The following is a 16,818-nucleotide window of genomic DNA, read 5'->3' as shown; positions in this document are numbered from 1 at the left end:
ACAAAAACAAAAACAAAAACAAAAACAAAAACAAAAACAAAAACAAAAACAAAAACAAAGAAAAGAAGATGACCTGAGTATGCACTTCAGCAAGAATTTGACAAAGTTCAGAACCAAGTGGTTTCAGGCCGTGCAAAGAATCACTCGAGATCCAAAGAACAACAACAATTATCTCGCGAGTTAAGAGTACAAATCAGGTAGGAAATGTATTAAGAAAAACTAGTTACCTATAAGCACATCTGAGTCTGGACCTAGGTAAGAGATCAAGCTCCGGAGGTGGAGGAGGGTAGGCGGTATATATTGCATGAAGGCAAGAAGGCTATAAGCTAGTATAAGTAATCTCAGAGACGAACAGCATATGTACATAACGCAGTTACCCATTGTCACACCCTGTCTCTTCCAGTCACCAAGGCCGCTCTATCAAAAGGCATTCCTCATAGCACCACGGGCCGCCTCTCGCTTCATCTCTGCAGTTTTTCCACTTCCACGGAAGTACATGTATACTTGCTGTATTTCCACAAGTTCAGAATAATAATATCTCAGAACAGTTCTCTTCTAGAATAATCGAAACTTGAAGAAAGATTATGATGCATGAGGCATAGACAGCATATTCCTAATGAATGTCCCTACACATCAGTTCTAGGGACAGCAAAAGGTAAAAACATGAAACCCACCTGAATAACAACGATGCTGAGCAGTGATTCAAGGCAGAACAATCCAAATCCAATGAAGTAAAATATCTGCCAAACAAAAATGTGACAGTGTAAAATGAGTGAGCAGTTACCAGACAAGATGTGAATTTGCTTACTCAAGAATAATTGAATATGTTCGATCAACCAATCAGGAAAAAAAAAGGCAAAGCGTCAGGTACTGCCAGGCCTAGGACTGGTGCAAGATGCAAGAGGTCCATCACAGATTTAAAGGTTGGATCATGTTTAGCTAGGGATCCCTCATATATAATGGTTTGCTGGTATTGTATAACTTCATATGATGATCCAAATAAACTTGAATCAAACCCCCAGTAAGTTAAGCAGTTTAGACTTACCCCCACAATAGCACTCCTGCCTATGATATCAATAGCCGGCAAAATCCCACTGTACAGACAAAATTTGGAAATGTCGTTAGACATTAAATAATATGAGTGAACAGAGATAATAGTCAGAAATATAGTTGCTACAACATTCTTAGCACTTTACTGCAGCAATAGAATTGGTCTAGGTATACAACCTAAATTTTAGCAGCACTACCAGTAACAGGTGACTGTTAAAAGTAACACAAAACTAGTTATTGAACATACAAAACAGTTTCACACATCACCAGAGTAGTACATTAAAATCCACTAAGGCTTGTGAAACATACGAAAAGGCCATGCAGCAGTAAATTTTGTCCTAGTGCAAAATGGCACTAGTAGACTCAAAATTCTTTCAGGATCCAAGCAGTGCCCTCTTATCCTCAAGTAACTATCAGATTTGTGCATGACCTAATAAATAGTAACTTCATTTGTACTCCAAATCACATAACACTTACGCCAAAGATTTTCCTTTGAATGGAAATGGAGGAGCCACAGCTGACCAGACACAGAATAGTATATGGAGCTGGAAGGGGTAAAGATCATTAGCAAGGAGTGAAAAGGCTTTTTAGTCTAATATATGACATCATGATAATCTTACCAGGTAAAACAAGAAAAACCACCCAAACTTCAAAGCACTTTCAGTCCTGTAATACATATTTAAATAAACATAATGTGAAATGGAGTACGGTACAATGTGGCAATGAGCATAAATAGCCAAGGCAGAAACATATACGCAACCTCATCGCGTTGTAAAGCGGGCGATACCAAAGCACATAGGCCCCAGGGACACCAGAGATGAAGTAGATGATTGCTAGCAACCAGATCATGACACCTATTCAACCGAGCCACTGGATTAGTTCCAAGTTGGTAGTTTGATTCACAAGATGTAGAAATGAAGTACTCTGCCATATGCCCATACCTTCTGATTTAATCCATGCTGCTGTAGTTGCAATGATGTTCCAAAAAAGGCAGGCTGTCAATCCTGCATAACATCAAACTTTGCACAATAAGGACCTTGGTCGAGCAATGCTAAGACAATGCACAATGGTGTCTAGATCTCGTCTCCCATCTTTAATGTCTGTTAGCATGCTTGTCATCTGGGGCTACCACTATCCTGATTCCAAATACAACTTGTGAGAATTGCTTTGGACATTGATCGATGATGATGAGAAATTTAAGCCATGCCGAAAAGAAGAGTGATATTGTTTACATGTTGATCAAGGAATGCACAGGATTCACTATCAAGAACTGCATTTTGGAAATAAGGCCCAGGTTTGGGTTTGTTTGAAATTCTCTACCTCAAAAGGTATATGCAGTCAGCACAAAGAGAAAATTGAAGTCAAAATTCAGATGAAATTTCTCGGTATTAGAATGCCATTTCCCATGTGACAATAACAGTTTCAAATACAAGATAATGCTGTGATGCCATTTATTTCGACATACTGGATGTCAAAAAAATGAGGCTTACCAAGTAATTTACTTCTTTCATCAAGTTATATCCCACGATAGGAGGGCAACAAGTAATTGACACTTACCCAACAGTGAAGAAAACGCCAGGTACTGCATCCTTTGTAGGTGAATTGGTATCTCGTTTGCAATGTCATGATGAATAATGGGCATAAAGGGTGGCCAATTCTTATCTTCAATGACAATACCAGCTGTCAAAAGAAAGGAAAAGGACATATTACTAAAAGATACTCCTAACTTGTAAAATCACTACAGCATGAGCAATAAGCAACACATTAGCTTAACTAGTTATTCTTGGTGAGAAGTGAGATAAATGAAGTGGCTTTTGCAAGAATGGAGCACACAAAGTAACATTTCAAACAAAGGAGCCTTTATAAACCACCAATAAGTGGGAGTACTAACAGAAAAGAGTAAACTAAAGTCCTAACCTCTAAAGCCTTAGACCATCACATAAATGACTAGACCACTCGAAAAAACTTCCTATAAATCCCTCATTCACAAACTAACAGTTTTGTACCATCACATGATTTCTGTCTTCAAATATGTTCTGTTAGACAAGTCAATCCCAGATATAAGTAATAATCTACCTCTGGCTGCAGCTTCCTCCTTTCTTTTCAGTTCCTGAGGGTCAAGGAAACAAAGGGAAGAAAATCAGGTCAGCATCTAAAGAATTGAAAATTTAGGTGAACTATTATAAACGGAACTGGATTGTTCCAAATATATGAAAATCAAAGAGCAACTGTTGATTCTGGGTAAAACTGGTCGACACAGGTCACTATTAGGTTCAGTATATTGGACCAATATGCCACAAAGTCTCTCATGTGATAAACACAACAAATCTTCTACAAAAAAAAAGAACAAAAGAGTAGAAGAACTGTTGGTAACAATGTGCAATTGGCAAATACATTGGTATCCTTCACCTAAAAGCACTATAAGTGGCTGCATGGAAATGCCATGTTCTCTGTGTTACTCATTCTTTAAAAGTTTCAGCCCAAAGGTGAACTTATTGATGATTTACTTAATGGTTAGGAGCGGTCTGTTAAGTGTCATGTCAACTTAAGCTGAGTAGCTACCATATTGCATCATGGTTAGTTGGTTACTGTTTCAGTAACTCTGGAAAAGTAAACATAATACTTTGCTGGCTCTGTACTGCTACATATCTCCTACAACTAAAAAGAACAAAACTAAGACAACGGTTTCGTGCGACAATTGCTTCGGGTTGTCGCTCTGCCCCGCCCCTGCGATCCCGCCCGCGCCCCCGCGCGGACGCACCGCACCTCGGGCAGCCGGGGTTCGATTCCCATGCCCCGCGCCCTATTTTCTTTTCTTCCAAAAAAAACGTCGGGCTACCTGCCGACCGCATCTCCGCCCATGGGGGAGGACACGGCCGCTGCCGCCCTGCGCGGCCTCACGTGGGAGGAGCTCGCGACGGCGATGTGGCCATGGAGGATGAGGAGCCCGTAGACTCGGTTTGCCTGCGTGCAATCCGCTCGTCGCTCGTTCGCCCACCCATTCACGCGCGGCGCTCCCTTGCTCGCCCACCCGGCCCTTCCCTGCGAGATCTCGCCCCCAATCACACTCCCTCGTGCCGCTTGCCGTGCGTGTCCGGGCGCCTCACCCCGCGCTTGCCCATGCCGCTGCGCCCGTGCGTCCCCCGTTTCCATCGCGACCACGCGCTTGCAGCCGCAATCGACTCGACCCGACCGAGCTCCCCGTCCCAACAAACCCTCACAAATCCCAGTTCCCCATCGCCGCCGCCGTACATCGGAGCTCGAGCTCGCCGCGTGGGGAACGTCTATTTCTACTTCGTTGAAGAGTACAAGTGGCCTCCCAGAGTTCCACCTCAACTGCGCAGGGGAAGGGAGGCTCCCAACGCATCCCCGCCGTGCTCAATGCCGCCGGTCCCTTCCTATACCGGACAAACCCTCCAGCCGCCGGCCGCTGTCCTTCTCTCTCTCGGTCCAGTGGGGGCTGCTATCTTCCAGGTGAGAGCTGTTCCTTCGCGTGCTAGCGATTCTGGCTTCCCTGCATGATGGATTCCGTCGTTCTAAGAAAGATTATTTTTTTTTGGTTCTCATCAGACTCAATTCCTTAAATTAGTTGTGGATCTGTATGCTGTTTGGTGGTGTTAACCTAATCCTCAAATCCTATCCATTCATGGCACAATTAGGGTGGGGTGATTGATATTTATTTATTTATTTATTTTAAAAAAAGGTCGTGGTTCAACCATTCAATTGAATCCTCACCACCCAAGTGACATTCGCTGCTGCACTGGGATGTCCAAATTTCTTCACGTGTTAGGTGCCGATCTACTAAAGTCACCGGTTTGCATTTTCACATGGATTGAAAAAAATCTGGTTGCACAATTCCAATATACTATTAAAAATAATGTACAACTCTTTGTTTTTCAGCAGGCAGTAGATAGTGTGTGGCAGTGCCGTTTTTGTCAGTGAGGGAAGTCTGCTGTTTCAGTTACTGCTTTCTGTGTGCAAGTTTCCTGTGTACTTGTGTAGGCGATGTTTGTTTTGGGTTTTTTTTTTTGTGACAGACATATCTTCAATTGTGTCCCTGTTCCATTAAGTCAGCAGAGGAACTACACTTAGTGAGCTGAAATTAAGAATGAAAAGCTTGAAGGGATTCTTAGGAAGGGGACTCTTGGTTGTGCTGAAAATCTAGACTTTTGAGTTTTGATGTACCTGAGAAAGAAAATTGTTCCTAAGCACACAAACTTATAACTGGCGATACATCAAAATCACATGTCAAAATATTGATGCTAGGGTAAAGTTCCAGACTCCAGTCCGTTCTGCAATTTCTAGGAAACAAGCCATAGGTCCAAATTGAACCATTGCTAACAAAGGTGTTGGATAAATTGACATGGTTAAATTGATAGGGATAAACATTTTATTTCTCTATGGATTTAATTGTTCTTGTGTTGAATAAAACAAATCTAGTGTGAGGAAAAAGGAATTGAACTTCATTCAGTTTCATATCTGAAGAGTAATGACTAACTAATTTGCAAAATATTATTAGAGAATATAACATCCATGTGGACTATCAAATTAGATTCTTCACTGCATATCTTCTTGAGTAGGCCTACCGACAGAGCGTGTCTGTGCTGCAGGGTTGGAGAGGGTGGCTGTGCTGAAGGGACTGGAGAGGGACACTAATAGCACCAGCACGCATGACAACCATGGCAACGGTGGTGGCTGAGGTAGGCCTGTGGATCAACTTTTCCCTACCTGACAATATCTTTAAGTAGCTGATTGCTGAGCTTTCTTTCTCTGATATGTTTTTAAGTGGCTGATGTTCTTCTATTTATCTAGGACAACTCAAGACATGTACTAATTCATCAATTGTAATTTAAATGTCCAAAAGTTAGTTAATGGGCAAATGTATATGTATCATGTTAACGTAGGTAACATCCATAGGTCAAAATAGAACCCATGCTTCAAAATTCTAAGCAGCTATTTATCTGATCCAAACTAAATACTACAAAGATCAAATATAAAATAAAAGGTTTTGGTATACCCCACCTGAGTTTGCAATTACAGTTCCCAGTAACGTTGTTCAGGAAATGTCTGTGTGTTGCATTAGGAAGTGGTACATTTCATTGATCCATCTCACCATTTGAATAGTAAGTGGAGTATTGCTTCCAATTGGCTAATATGTGTTGGATTTCTTGTTGCAGCGCTCGGATGCTGGTGAACCTGCAGGTGTCCTGGGTCATCTTGGGAATATTTTGAGCTCAGAGCTCTGTTGGTTGAATCCCCTGACGTGAGTACCTTTAAAGTTGCTATTAATTTATTTTAGCTGACCTGGTCTGATTAATCTTCTCTTTGGCGACAACGACTGGGAAGGCGTGGAGAGCACCGAGGATGGTGGCCGCCTCCTCCGCCTTCGTCGCGGCCTAGGGTTTAGTTCAGCGCCGCCTCCGCCTTTGTCGAGGAGACTGCAGTTGCCCCTCTACAGCCTCTACAAGATCGCCACCGAGGAGCCCTACAACGCGCCGCAGCCATCCGCGCTCAAGCTCAAGGCCCGTGCCAAATGGTAGATTCCAGCCCATCCCCTCTTTCTCATTCTAGATACTGCTAGATTCTGTTAACTATTGGGCCTTTAGAATTCGATTTACTCTGAATGATACTGATGAGGTACTTATCCTATCTATCCGTTGTCTGGTACAGTTTGACAACAAATACAGAGGGCGCTGGATAGTTGATTGTTAGGAAAGCCAGTAGAAGCAGAGTCACCTGATGGAGGGATAGGAGGTGCAGCTGGCACTATGAATAGGTGTGCGTCCAGCCTTGATGCGCTGGGAGACTAGAGCTGAACTGTCATCGAGAGCAGGTGTCTTGGTAGGTTCAAAAGGTTGCTTTGTGATGTTAGAAATGACTTTGAGGTGGCGACAGTCATCACTATTGTTACTGACCAATAATGAAAACCTTGAGATTTTATGCCTCTTGCAACGCGCATGCACTACGACATGAGGAACATTGCATTCAGGAAACCAAACGATACACATGAACTGGGGATGCAAATCGGGAAAGACCCAGGGTAACCCAATAAACAACACCCCAAGTGGCACACGACACACAAAGACATTAGCACACATTGAAGGCCGAGCATTATCTATAATTGTTTTTGTTTGTATGTTTGCAGTACTGTTTAAGCTGCTGGAACATTACTGAGGTCAGGTTTTCTGATAACTGCAGGATCCAGCAACCAGTCTTCCTTTGTGGCATGTGCGAGAGGAGCCACCTTTATTACTGTAAGCATCATGCCTTTGATGATAAATATGCAGCCCATGCTTTATATGAGAATAATCAAGTTAATACACCCTTATATTCTATATTCTGTGAGCTACTGCACTGACAACGTGAAAATTAGGAAATGAAATATTGTGATGGATTGATGGTAACTAATTGTACAATGGTAAGCAACCCTTTATTAGTCTATACTAGATACTAGATAAATGATTATCAGTTATATTTTTCCAGGTAGGTTTCAGCAAAGAAATTGTTGAGTGCCCAGGTGAGCTCGGGTGGCCCCCACAGGTTAGATGTTTATATTTCTTCTTCATGTACCTAATTCCACTAATACTTTACATAACATCATGGTAGGATATTGGCCGTTCAATGCTCATGCTTGTGGCTTTTGGTTTCTTCCTATGGCCTGCCAATTTTCTTGTGACAAATGCATGGGGTTGTCTGGAAATATCAGTTCTTATTTTTGGGGTGTGTTGTGTGCAAACCATTCTTCCCTGGACACTTCCTCATAAGCAATGCTTATTTGTCAAGATCTATATTTGTAGGATTAAGTTCCATTGGTAGGTGTGTTTCTCATCATTTTAGGTCTTAGGCCATTTAGTTTAGAAGACTTTAATGGGTATCCTACAGAAAATATTAAGTACGTGGTTGTTGAGATTCATTAAAGATTTTCATAAATACATAATGCACTCTCATAGCTATTTAAGGTTTGGGACTTTTGCAATGTATAAGTTGTCTGTCTATACTTGCAGATCTAATTTTCTGTTGAACTTCAGAGGATATTTAGGGGACCTTAATCTTTGAACCTAGAAAATAATCTTATAATTAAAGTTTTAGCTTTACTACATAGTATTTATATTTGAGACCCTGCAATGAAAGCTCTTAATCATGAACAATTTATTTACTTAAATTGTGAAAAGCTCTCTGTACTCTTTTGTACATTCCTGAATATGTAAATCAATTCTAACCTATTGGTGGTTTTTTGTTGCCTGGACCTCCTGATTCATAATGCTGCCAAACATATATATTTATTGTATCTTGAGCTAAGCACTTCTCTTTCTTATTAATTATGTGTCTTATAAGGGATCTGTTGACAAATGTATTCTTTTAGTTAGTGGCATGTCATTGCTTGGAAAATTACACTTGATTTGTGGCAACCTATTCAATCAAAATATTACATTTCATTTTATGCTTCTTCTAAGACCGAAATTAAGTGAATCTATTTTACTGCCTGAAGATACTACTAAACTTCTCCTATGGCTTTGATATGGTTCCTATAGTAGTGTTAGGTGCATAATAGTGGATATGATTTTCAGCCCTCACCGTGCATTTTTCTTGCGAGTGGTTGACAATAAATCTTTTTTTCTGTTTCTGTGTGGCGGGATGAGATGGAGACCTTCACCACCCTCAAGTGTCAACAAGATGAAGGAAGCTAACACATCATAGTATAGTGGTGAACTATATATCTATGTATATGTAATAAACCCATATTAATTTACATGCCATATCCTCAATACAAATATATAATGCTTGCCTGTCTATATCCAGAACGGGTGCAGAAATATTGCTATTTCAAACCATTGCACTTGGACAGCCATAGCTTTGAAATTGCTGAATATACATAGACTTCTACATTATACAGAACAGAACTCAATGCCTGCAAATTACCTGTTCACTGAAGCTAATGATTGATTGTACAATGTGACTGATCCACTATTTGAAGAAATTAAAAAACTGATTTCCACCTGAAACCATTACCTTTTGTACCATGATTTAATGGAGTTGGTCCCTATGTTGCAGTGCCCGTGTTTATGACTTCTAATATATATGGTGTATTCTACTATTTGATGAGTACACATACGTTATTATAGCTCACTAGCCCGCGCAACTGCGCGGGGGTTTCAGGAAGAGTTGCTAAACCATATATATTGCACATTTCTTAAACGTTGGCTGTTTCCATGTATTTAAGGGCTACTATCTATGAAAGTTTTCATATATATTGCACATTTCTTAACGTTGGCTGTTTCCATGTATTTAAAGATGTGGGCTACTTGAATATGTGAAAGTTGATCTCACATATTTTCTTTTAATAGTTATCAAGCCATTATTTGTTCCCACTGCAACGCACGAAAAGGTCTATACAGTAAAGTTGGTGAGCCTGTGACGATGCGCACTCCGTGACTGTGTTAATTTCACGAACTTTGCTTTTTAGATTAAGGGACAATTGTCTGGCGGACATCCAAAGTGATGGTCCTTTGCTGGCGGACACCCAATTTGGAGCATTTTGCCAGAAGACACTCTGGTTCGGTGAAATTAGGCCATAGGACACCGTGGACCGGTTGCAGCCGGTTAAAGAGAGAGAACAGCGGTGAAATGACATTCTTGCCCCTGCCGCTTTCTTCATCCTCTCTCCCTTTCTCTTTTTTTTTCCGTTTCCTGTCCCCGCCACCCTCTCCGCCTCCCGCACCCGCCCCCGCTCTTTCTATTCTTTCTCGTCGGTGCCCCTGCCATGGCCGCGAGTTCAGAGCTCGGAGCTCGCCGGTGGCGACGCCTTGCGCCTCCTGGGTCTGCCTCCGGCCCCGCTCCGCCGCGCCGCCGGCGGCCTCAGTCTGCAGCCGCCCGCATCCGCCCGCAGGTTGTGCGCAGGTCCACAGCCGCCCCCACCGGTCTGCAAGTCGCCCGCGTCCGCAGCAGCAGGTCGCGTCCGTCCGAGCACAGGTCGCGTGCCCGCTCGCACGCCCGCAAGTCATCGTCGTACTCAGGCCAAGCGCCGCCATGGCCACGAGCTTGGAGCTCGCCGGTGCCTGGCCTGTGAGCAGCAGCGCACGCAGCAATGGAGACGCGGCGCTTAGGCCCGGGCGCACAGCTTGGTAGTCGCGACCGCGCCAAAGTCGGCCCGCGGCAGCCCCGCGGCGAGAGTCGGCAGCCATGGAGGACCCGAGCCAGGGCGTGCGGGCGGGGCTGTGCGCACACGGCAGCGACCAAGGCGCAAGCACGCTTCGGCTGTGCGTGGGGCCGCAGGTCGCGGCGGCTGCGGGGCATGAGGAGGCTGCGGCGGTGCGTGAGGCAGCAGGGCGCGGGCGGCAACAGACTGCGGTGGCACGTGGGTCCGCAGGGCGCACCGACAGCGAACCGTGATGTCACGGGAGACGGGAGCTCGGCAATGGTGGTCCTGGCACAGTGAGGGAAGAGGGGGCGGCGCTAGCACGACAAGTGGGGAGGGGAGCTCAACCAATGGAAGAAGAGAAGAGGAGAAGAGGAGGAAGAAGAAGAAGATGACAGGTGGGGCCCGCGCGTCAGTGAGAGGGAGGGGGGCGAACACAACTGTGGCTCAAGGGCACCAGATGTCCAAAACAAAATTTTCTCTCTCCTCAACCGGCTGCAACTGGTCCGCGGTGTCCTGTGGCCTAATTTCACCGAACCAGAGTATCTTCTGGCAAACTGCCCAAAACGGGGTGTCCGCCAGCAAACGACCATCACTTTGGATGTCCAACAGACAATTATCCCGCTAAAGTTGCACGGATACGGATACGCGTATCGGTATCGGAAGGATACGGATACGCGGATACGGCAATTTCCTAAGAAACCCGATACGCGGATACGTTTTACTATTTTTTTAATAAATAGATAACAATGCATATGAAATTGCAAAATAGATATTCAAGTTCAACATAGAGACATTTAAGGTCTATTACACTCAGAATAACATGATAGCATGTTCTAATATAGGAAATTAATAAAAGGTCTATTACACTCGTAGCAAACTAGCAATATAGTACTATAGTAGGATATGATAGCATCAAGCTTCTTCCTCGGCTTCCTCATTCTCCTCCACATCAAGATCACCCAATCCAAATGATACAGCTTGCAACTCCGGCTCATCAATGGAGAGGTCAGCAACTTCCAGAAGACCTACACCACTAAGGGAATCAAAAGAATCTCCTCCAACATCCCACATCATTGTCTCTCCTGTCTTGTATGCATCCGTTCTTCTTGACAAATGCCTCAGATTTGAGTGCACAAAGACCAAATCTTCAGCCCGCTCAGGAGTTAAGGCATTTCTCTTGACACTATGGATGAAGCTATATGTGCTCCAATTTCTTTCACAGCAAGAAGAGGAGGCCGGTTGGCTCAGCAATTTCATGGCCAAACTCATCAATTGAGGGACAGACTGTCCATGATTTGTCCACCAAGTCATTGGGGAAACAGCCCATCTATCATGTATAGAATCAGGATCATTGAATTCTTCTGAACAACTAGAAAACCTTGAGTATTCTTCCTTTACTTGAGCCAACTCTTGCGGTATGCGAAAGAACTTCTTGAAGCAAGTCATCCTCATTTGTGATACCTCCTTATCCTTGTGGGGGGGTAGTCGGCCAGCACCTTCTTCAAGCCACTTGTTGCTGTAAAATCTGCATTTGGCAATTTAGCATTACAATTTAGATCATGAGCAACTGAGCTGAATTCTGAACTGTATAGTGTATAGTGTTACCTTGGATTGAGTGAATGAGCCAAACAATGTAGTGGATTATTGCCTTTTGTCCACCTAGCAATCAATATATCATGAATAACAGAGTAGAGGTCTGACTCCTCATTTGGTTCCTTCCCTTCATACAGATATATCTCTTTCTTCACTTTCTCAATCATTGAATCCCACATCTCATAGATTAAGTGAAGACACGGGGTGTCGGTGTCCGCAAAGCGTATCATATCATAGATAGGAGTAGTGATCCTAAGAATGTAATCTACATTGCCCCACCAGACATCACTTAGTATTTTTTCCTTTACATGTTGGGCAGTTGAAGCATCCTCTTTGTAGATGCTCCATTTGTCACTAATCACCATGTGTTGGAGAGCTGCTTTTACCTCAACAAACCGTTTTAGCATACACACAACCGATGCAAATCTTGTTTCAGCAATAGAAAGCAACTTCAAATGGCTGAACTCATTGAACATGGAAAGACGCATGCCATGATTCATTATGAAATTCTTGATCATAGTAGCCTCAACTTTAACATCATTTATAAATTCTAGTTGTCCCCAAACATGCATATCCTCATCAGTAGGTGTCCTTGGCAGTTTGGGTTCACATATATTTTTCATAGCAAGGTTGAGAGTATGCACTACACAAGGTGTCCAAAATATGTGATCATATTCAGCTTCAATTAAAAGACCAGCACCTTTGCAGTTTGCAGCATTATCTGTGATGATTTGTACCACATTTTGTCGCCCTACTTCATCAATAATAGCCCTCAACTTCTCAGCAATATATTCTTTTGACTTGTATTCTCCTTCACAATTGTCAGCCCTCAAAAACATTGGAGCTTTCTCAGAAACAGCAATGAAGTTGATGATTGGCCTCCTCTGAGGATCTGACCAACCATCACTGCAGATTGTGACCCCTTTCTCTGGCCATGTGCTCTTTGTACTCTCCAATAGATGCTCTATGTGCCTTCTTTCTTGCTTCAGGAGTGATTCCCTAGCCCTGTTATACCCAGGGATTGTGTAACCTTGCAAATTGCGGCTGCAAGCAAATGCAAAAGCTTCTCTAAAATATGGGTTTCTCAGAAAGTTGAAAGATACCCCTCCAGAATACATTGCTCTAACAATTAAAGCATCCAAGTGCTTGCGGTCTTGCAATGCCCAAGATTTTTCCAATATAGAAGCAGGTCCTCTCTTGTTCTTCTTGTTGTAATTGCCTGAAGAAGGACCTACAGGCAAAGCAACGGTGCGTGTCTTTGCTCTTTCCACCAGCTCCTTGCACCTTTCCACTTCCCTCCTCATCTCACTCAGCATTTCATATGAAACCTTCGGACATTTGATAATCCCCTTCCCTGATTTCTGCAGCAAATGAGCTTCAACTCTAGTGTAGCTGCTGCTTTTTTCCAATGGACAATAGTTGCATCTCCAAAGAGCATTTCCTCCACCAGCTTTAGGCCTCTCTAAAATGGTGACATGATCCCACAGCGGAGCCTTGATATCAGTTGTTTCTCTGGACCCAGATCCCACACTACCACTAGCAGTAACACTAGCACTAGCTACACTACTCAAATTTGGAGATGCCATACTGGACAATGAACATTGGACAAAATAAAAAAGGCTCTAATCAGTTATCAGTTTATCACTATCAGGAAAGGGGTAATGGCCTATTGGCCTTTGGCCTAATGGGGCAGGGCGCACTGGCTCAGCCACTCAGCCCTAAATTGGATTGGGGAGGAAGAGGAAGTGAGCCAGTGAGGAACTCACCTAAGCAGGGGGCTCCTTGTCGCCGGTGAGGGCGAGGGCGGAGGCGAGGTCGGAGGCTGGTCGCCCGCTCGGACCGTCTTCTCCTGGAATGCGCTCGTCGGGGCGTACTCGTCCTGGAGCGCCGGCGAGGCCTTGCGGGTCCTGGAGCGCCGGCGAGGCCTTGCGGGTCCTGGAGCGTCGGCGAGGCGTCAGCGGCCCCAGGTTCGGCGCCCGACGGGGGCGAGCTGGAGACGGGGGCGAGCTGGAGACGGCGCCCCACGAACGTGCTCGCGTCCGTCCTCAAGCCGTGCGTGGCGGAAGGGGACGGGCTCTGCGGGGGCGAGCTGCACGGGCTGGCGGTGAGGGCGGAGGATGGTCGCCGGCGAGGTCGGAGGCGGACTGGCGGCTGCGTGAGGCGGAGGCAGAGGCGGCTGCGCGTGGGAGAGACTGGCAGGCGGATGCGCGTGGGGAGGCGGTCAGGCGGATGTCTGCGTGAGGCCGAGGCAGAGGAGGCCAAGGAATGACCTATTGGGCCGGCTGGGCCGTATCGGCTGGGCCGAAACGTATCCATTCGTCAGTTTCTGGCCCAACTAAAACGAGATACGCGGATACGCCGCGGATACGTATCCGGGCCGTATCCCAGGCGTATCCGTATCGGATACGTATCCGATACGGGATACGGCCCTTCCCTGGCGTATCCGTGTTTCTGAGATTATCCCTTAGATTAAATGTCACTTTAACATCGGTATTTAATTTCACAGTATTCTTATCTTATCATGCGATCCGTGTGTTTTTTACAAAAGTTTAATTGTCCCGTAGCAACGCACGGTCATGCTACCTAGTTTAAGTTCAATGAAATCGTAATATCCAGGAGCCTTGCAAGATATCATCCAGTTTATGCCATGATTTTTATCCAGGAGAGTAAATGACTATTGAATGCAGTAGGACCACTTCAAGAATTCGTAAACACGTGGTTTCATTTAAAAAAAAAAAAAGAAGAACATAGGATAACATGCAAGTGCATATTGTGGTTTCAAGTTTTGATCACAAAGGCACATACCCTTTCCCGTTTGTTTAGCTCAGCTTCCCTGGCCTGCAGTTCTTTCTCCTTTTTACTTAGGTCCTACATTTACATACAAGCACACATAATCAAACAACCATAAACACATCAATGAAAGAATATCTGGAATTTATTTTGAATCCAACATCTAAAAATGAATAACATGACCTCCACCCTTGATCAATAACATTGTACATAAGGGCGTACCCAATGCAGAGAGCTCCCGCTCTGTGCGGGGTCTGGGGAAGGGTGTCAATGGCAAGCCTTACCCTCGCTTGTGCAATGCGAGGAGACCGCGACTCAAACCCGGGACCTTCCGATCACAGGCGGTAAGACTCTACCGCTTGCACCAAGCCCGCCCTTCATCAATAACATTGTACATGACCTTCGGAAAAATTAATCCAGAAGGGAACACATATGCACAACAATTACATACTTAAGAGTGTTAGAATGAATGATCATGGTAAAAAAAATTCTTAGGCAGAACAGATGATGTAAAATACAGAATCCCACAATAATAACAGAAACAATGGAAGTCTGTTACCTTAGTTGAATCAAGAGGTATGTCCACTGTCGCACCACTATCATTGTAGAAGCCTGCTGGTTCATGAGGAAGAGGTGGCATCCGAGAATTAGAAGCAGGAGGTACACTTCCTCCCTGCAGAATAGGATGCAATTGGAAGATCGATCAAAAAGTTAAAGAAAACAGGTGGAAAATAAGAACCAGCTGGAAGCCTGGTTTGCATTATCTAGAAGATATCAGAAAACTATGGCCCTAAAGCTCTGAATTGACAGTACTGTAAGTGTTAGATGGAGCACATCAAGCAGGCATACAGAGTCGCAAACTCATGATGCAAGAGCACAAGCAGCCACATGCCAATTTCCCAAGGAGAAAGAACTTCGGCAAAGACCTGATGCTACAAACAGCCCTCAATTCCCTTGTGCCATTAATAATTCTCACCCCAAAAAAATATGCAGTCAGCTCTCAATTCCCTTGTGCCATTAGCATATTGTATCTTATGAATATTGATGCCAACAGCCCTATGTGTAAATTCCCCCATAAAATAAGTTTTCACACATCCACTACAATGAGAAGGTCCTAATATAACCCCCACAAATCCACGGCTGCCAACCCCACACACCCCAACCCAAGCATCATTTCTCCCTTGAAAACCCCCCAAACAACAGATACAAGCACAATCAAGCCCTATCCTTGCAACAACTCGAAATCAGCGAGCACCACGCAAGCACAAGCACAAAACGGCACCCCATAACCGAACCGGATCCTGAACCACCAATCCTAGCGCCAACTATTCGACAGATCCGAGCATCCAGCACCTTCCAGGCGTCTCAACGAAGCGTCAAGGCCAGAAACCAGCGCCAACGGCCACAAACCCGGACCCAAGCGCAGCTCTGATTCTCTGCATACAAGCAAGCGCTGGAACAAGCTTCCACAAGGCTACTAGATGAATCGCGGCCTAGTCGCCTAGAGCGGGGAGCAATTGCTACCCAGCTACAACAAGTACAACGATTACTCACCGCAAAGGGGTTCACGTCGTCCTCCTCGAACGGGTTGCGGTCGTACCTCCCCGCCATGGTTGCCTCCTCCTGCTGGAGCGGCAGCTGAGGCGGCGGGGTCTCCTTTGCGGAGGAAGGCAAGGGGGGGCGGAGTCCAACCTCCAACGTGACGGTGGCGACCAACTGCTACGCGCTGCCGCTTTTAATTTAGACGATGTTGTTTACTTGACGAAGTGGGTTTGGAATTTCGGATTTGTTCCTGCCCCTTGTGCAGTGCAGGTGGGCTTGTTGCGTTGCGTTTGCGTCCCCGTGCTGCCGAGTTGACTGGTGCGATTTTACGCGTGGCGGTGTGTGGACGACAGGTGGAGACGGGTTGGCAGCCGGTTGGACCGGCAAGGTGGAACAAAATGGCGGTACGAGTACGACCGCAATGGCGTCTCCTTCAGCTCTGCAGGACAAGATAACTGTCAGCGATTATCAACGGGTACTGGCAGGTATAATTGTCATTAACGAAAGAAGCTTCCAAGTTTACTTACGCTGGGTTCTTATTATCATCATGTTATGCGGCAGTACTTCTCAGCGAACGAACAGTATTTTCATTTCACAACAAATCAACATCAGCAGCCAAATTTATTATTTACATGTGGTAAACAAGCAACCTGAATCTCCCGGGTAAACAAATGGAAAATCCCAGACGGAACATTACTTTGTCT

General features: G+C 44.8%; 2 protein-coding genes and 1 long non-coding RNA gene across 3 annotated transcripts; 1 reads left to right on the top strand and 2 right to left on the bottom strand.

Moving 5' to 3' along the window:
* Positions 1-121: 121 nt before the first annotated feature.
* On the bottom strand, positions 122-16,755 carry LOC136456676 (secretory carrier-associated membrane protein 2). Its single transcript, XM_066456613.1, has 13 exons — positions 16,642-16,755; positions 16,127-16,553; positions 15,132-15,245; positions 14,588-14,650; positions 3,127-3,160; positions 2,608-2,730; positions 1,992-2,054; positions 1,811-1,904; positions 1,671-1,716; positions 1,528-1,595; positions 1,046-1,094; positions 675-740; positions 122-507 (listed from the first exon to the last, which is right to left on the bottom strand). The coding sequence occupies exons 2-13, from the start codon at positions 16,181-16,183 to the stop codon at positions 421-423; spliced, it is 864 nt and encodes a 287-aa protein (XP_066312710.1). The 5' UTR covers positions 16,184-16,553; positions 16,642-16,755; the 3' UTR covers positions 122-420.
* LOC136459155 (uncharacterized) lies at positions 5,368-6,797 on the top strand. The gene is made up of 3 exons (XR_010760148.1): positions 5,368-5,750; positions 6,228-6,313; positions 6,397-6,797. It is a non-coding gene; the product is annotated as an uncharacterized lncRNA (long non-coding RNA).
* On the bottom strand, positions 9,793-14,581 carry LOC136456674 (putative transcriptional regulator tpeD). Its single transcript, XM_066456610.1, has 2 exons — positions 11,795-14,581; positions 9,793-11,714 (listed from the first exon to the last, which is right to left on the bottom strand). Exons 1-2 carry the CDS (start codon positions 13,366-13,368, stop codon positions 11,102-11,104), a joined length of 2,187 nt encoding a protein of 728 aa, XP_066312707.1. The 5' UTR covers positions 13,369-14,581; the 3' UTR covers positions 9,793-11,101.
* Positions 16,756-16,818: the final 63 nt, after the last annotated feature.

The sequence above is a fragment of the Miscanthus floridulus genome, chromosome 6, assembly GCF_019320115.1.
Source record: "Miscanthus floridulus cultivar M001 chromosome 6, ASM1932011v1, whole genome shotgun sequence".
Lineage (NCBI taxonomy): Eukaryota > Viridiplantae > Streptophyta > Magnoliopsida > Poales > Poaceae > Miscanthus > Miscanthus floridulus.
This window is presented reverse-complemented; position numbering and strand designations above follow the sequence as displayed.